The sequence below is a fragment of the Cyphomyrmex costatus genome, unplaced genomic scaffold (assembly GCF_001594065.2).
Source record: "Cyphomyrmex costatus isolate MS0001 unplaced genomic scaffold, Ccosl1.0 scaffold685, whole genome shotgun sequence".
NCBI lineage: Eukaryota > Metazoa > Arthropoda > Insecta > Hymenoptera > Formicidae > Cyphomyrmex > Cyphomyrmex costatus.
In genome coordinates, this window is record NW_017280250.1 from 1,452,356 (window position 1) to 1,455,465 (window position 3,110).

At 27.5% G+C, this 3,110-nt stretch overlaps 1 protein-coding gene across 2 annotated transcripts in view; it reads left to right on the top strand.

Moving 5' to 3' along the window:
• The window catches only part of Rad51D (Rad51 recombinase D), a 4,037-nt gene extending 1,596 nt beyond the window's left edge, over window positions 1–2,441 (top strand). For both annotated transcript variants that reach the window (XM_018547791.1, XM_018547790.1), the window contains exons 2-6: window positions 271–435; window positions 882–991; window positions 1,102–1,312; window positions 1,527–1,703; window positions 2,118–2,441. In XM_018547791.1, the coding sequence (XP_018403293.1) occupies window positions 292–435; window positions 882–991; window positions 1,102–1,312; window positions 1,527–1,703; window positions 2,118–2,441 (966 nt within the window). In that variant the 5' untranslated portion in view covers window positions 271–291. The remainder of the gene's footprint in view (window positions 1–270; window positions 436–881; window positions 992–1,101; window positions 1,313–1,526; window positions 1,704–2,117) is intronic.
• The last annotated feature ends 669 nt before the right edge of the window (window positions 2,442–3,110 follow it).

Genomic DNA, 3,110 nt, shown 5'->3' on the forward strand with positions numbered 1-3,110 from the left:
TATATATATATATATATATATATATGATATCAATAGTAGGGGGACACTTTTATCCACATTTATTTTTACTTAATTTATTGTAAAATTTCTTTCTATCTTTACTTATAGAAACTGAATACTAGTACTGGCCAATTAATCACTTATTTTTAGTAATATTAAAAGAATTATTAAATAGTTATAAATTGGCAACTACAAGTATTAAATTTTCTATAAAGTAGTTTTTTTTTCTGAAGGAAAGATTTTTTAATTAATTTTTCGATTCTTTTGCAGATACTTCGACAAAGTTAAAAGATGATAAAACTGAACGCAGATGTTCATCCGAGTTTGTCGGAAACAATGACCGAGAATTTACGACGGAGAAACGTGGTCACAATGGTGGATTTTGTCTCAACGGATCCGATTAAATTGACAAATATCATTGGTCTTTCACACACGGTGCGTATTCCGTAAAAGAAAGATGAAAACATTTTTGAAAATGTTTATTACTGGAGAATAAACATTGCGTCGTTTTTAGACATAAAGAATTGAAACATACAGAAACGAATGGAATGTTTTATTCTTTATGCTCGTTTGTACTAACGTAAATTAATTTTAATCTTGTTCTTTTATTCTTTTCCAATATTTAGAACTGGAAAAAGATGAATAGTTAATTGAATTGAAATAAAATTAAACTACATTGATAGAAACGAGTACTAATGAATTCTTATAATAAAATATTTTATTTAGAAGTTAGTCTCTTTCGGTTGATATTAATTTATTAAACTTTTATTTGAAAGAAATAAATGTGAAATGTCTATAATAAAAAAAATGAGAGATTGATAGAAGATAGTTGTGTGGATTACTCAATATTTATAAATTTAATTAAATATTATTATTTACAGGATGTGTTGCAAGTGAAACAGCACATATTGAAGAAGTTTGGTGGAATAAAGAAGAATGCAACGCAACTCCTTGCGATAGAACGTGATGTAATTTCGACCAGTATAACGTGGTATGTTTACTACATATTTAGAAACTCTAAAAATACATCATACAATGCTTTTACACAGAGGAAGAAAAAAGAATGTACTTTTTAGTTAATAATGTCTCATTTTCAAATAGTTTGGACGAATTGCTGAGAGGTGGCCTGTATCCTGGACAGTTATGCGAATTATGTGGACCTTCGGCCTCCGGGAAGACTCAATTATGTTTCACAATAGCAGCTAACGTCGCTAGCCGGTCAGACGGCATTGTATGGTATTTTGACACAAAGAGAGATTTCTGCAGAATGCGATACGAGGGAATTATGAGAGCAAGAAATTTCGAGCAGAAAGTAATAACATTAGTTGCAAATAATAATAAAAATATCAGCGCATATTCATATATCTACCACAATTATATCAGTATAATTGAAAAAGTAATTCTTGAAAAGAAAGAAAGAAATAACTTAATAAATGACAGACTTGTAAAATAAACTTTTTATATGATTGATTATCTTCAAAATGCTACTGATTGTGAGTTTTGAAAGTCAATTTTCTTTTTCACAGATTATAGACGATGCATTGCGCAGTACGAAAATTTATCAAGCGCATTCGTCCAACGAATTGATACAAGGTTTACGACAATTGGTAACTCTTTGCGAACAAGAGCAGAATGAAGCGTCATTGAAAGAAAGAAAGGTCCTCCTCGTGATTATCGATTCTTTACCGGCAATTATCTTCAAGGTGCCTCAATAAATAACTTTTTATTCATAATCTGTATAACTTCCCGTACATGTTATTGATTAAACTTTATATTACTGTTAGCAATGTTAAAAGTAATACGATTACGCACACGCGCGCGTGTGCGCAATTACAAATTAAGGAATAAAATAACGTTTCTTATCTATCTGATAATTGAAATATTAAGTTAATTCATATTACTTATAATATTAAGAAATAATTTAACGTTTTTTGTCTATATCTGGTAATTAAAATATTTAGTTAATTTATACTACTTATAGTATTAAGATAAATAATAAGTTGAGAAACTATAACGTTAATATAAATATAATATTAATTTTAATTTTATGACATGGAAATTAATTTATATGTGAATATACTCGTATTTTTTTAATAACCGGTCATTTCTTCTTCAAGGTAACGCGAAACGCACAACAAAGTGATAACGAAACAACTTATGAGCTCGAAGATTTAGCCGAAATATGTCGATTCCTCACGATGAAGTACCAAGCAGTTGTAATTACTGTGAATTTAATCACCCGATGGATTTCTCCAGGACAAACGGATTCTGCCGACATAACACCGGCGTTAGGAAAATGTTGGGCAAGAATACCAACCACGAGATTGTTGATAACAAGGCTATATGGTGAAATCCGGAAAATTAATGTTTGGAAAGATTTGAGATTAATCGAGAACTCGTCCTGTACTGTAATTATAAATGATATTGGAGTTACATCATAATTAGTCATAGTAAATTAATATTTGATTGTTATGTTATGAAATTGTGTGTAATTGTTAAATTATTGTTAATTATTATATGTTCGACGTTTTTCTCCGTTATTTTATTTATAATAAGCAACTTGATTGCAATTTTTTCATTTATAAATTTATTTATCCTTTTTTCGACATCTGTCGCATAAAATCACTAACTTCTAATTTGTTTGTTTTTTAATACAAACAAAAATCATTTCTAAAATTTTCCTACTAAAAATATTTTTTAACTATTATAATTACATGTGTAAATAAAAATAATTAGATTTCTCTAATATATTCCCTCAATCACATTAAAACAAATTGAGTTTCATGAAATATATTTTTTTGACAATGTAAATATTATAAGTTTGTATTATAATAAATATTTTTGTTATTACAATTAACAAATAATTATTATAATTAACAAATAATTATTACAGAAGTATATCATATATTAATTCTAAGTACTACAACTCAGATAAATTACATAATCTTTAATCGAAGAAAAACACGATGTGTGCATTCTGAATGTACAGGGATTACAGAAAGAATTAGAGTTTATTTATATTAAAAGTCATGATAAATATTACAAATTGTTGTAAGGACAATTAACAGAGATAAGAAGATCATAATTTTACCAAATGTTTTAATTTTAAT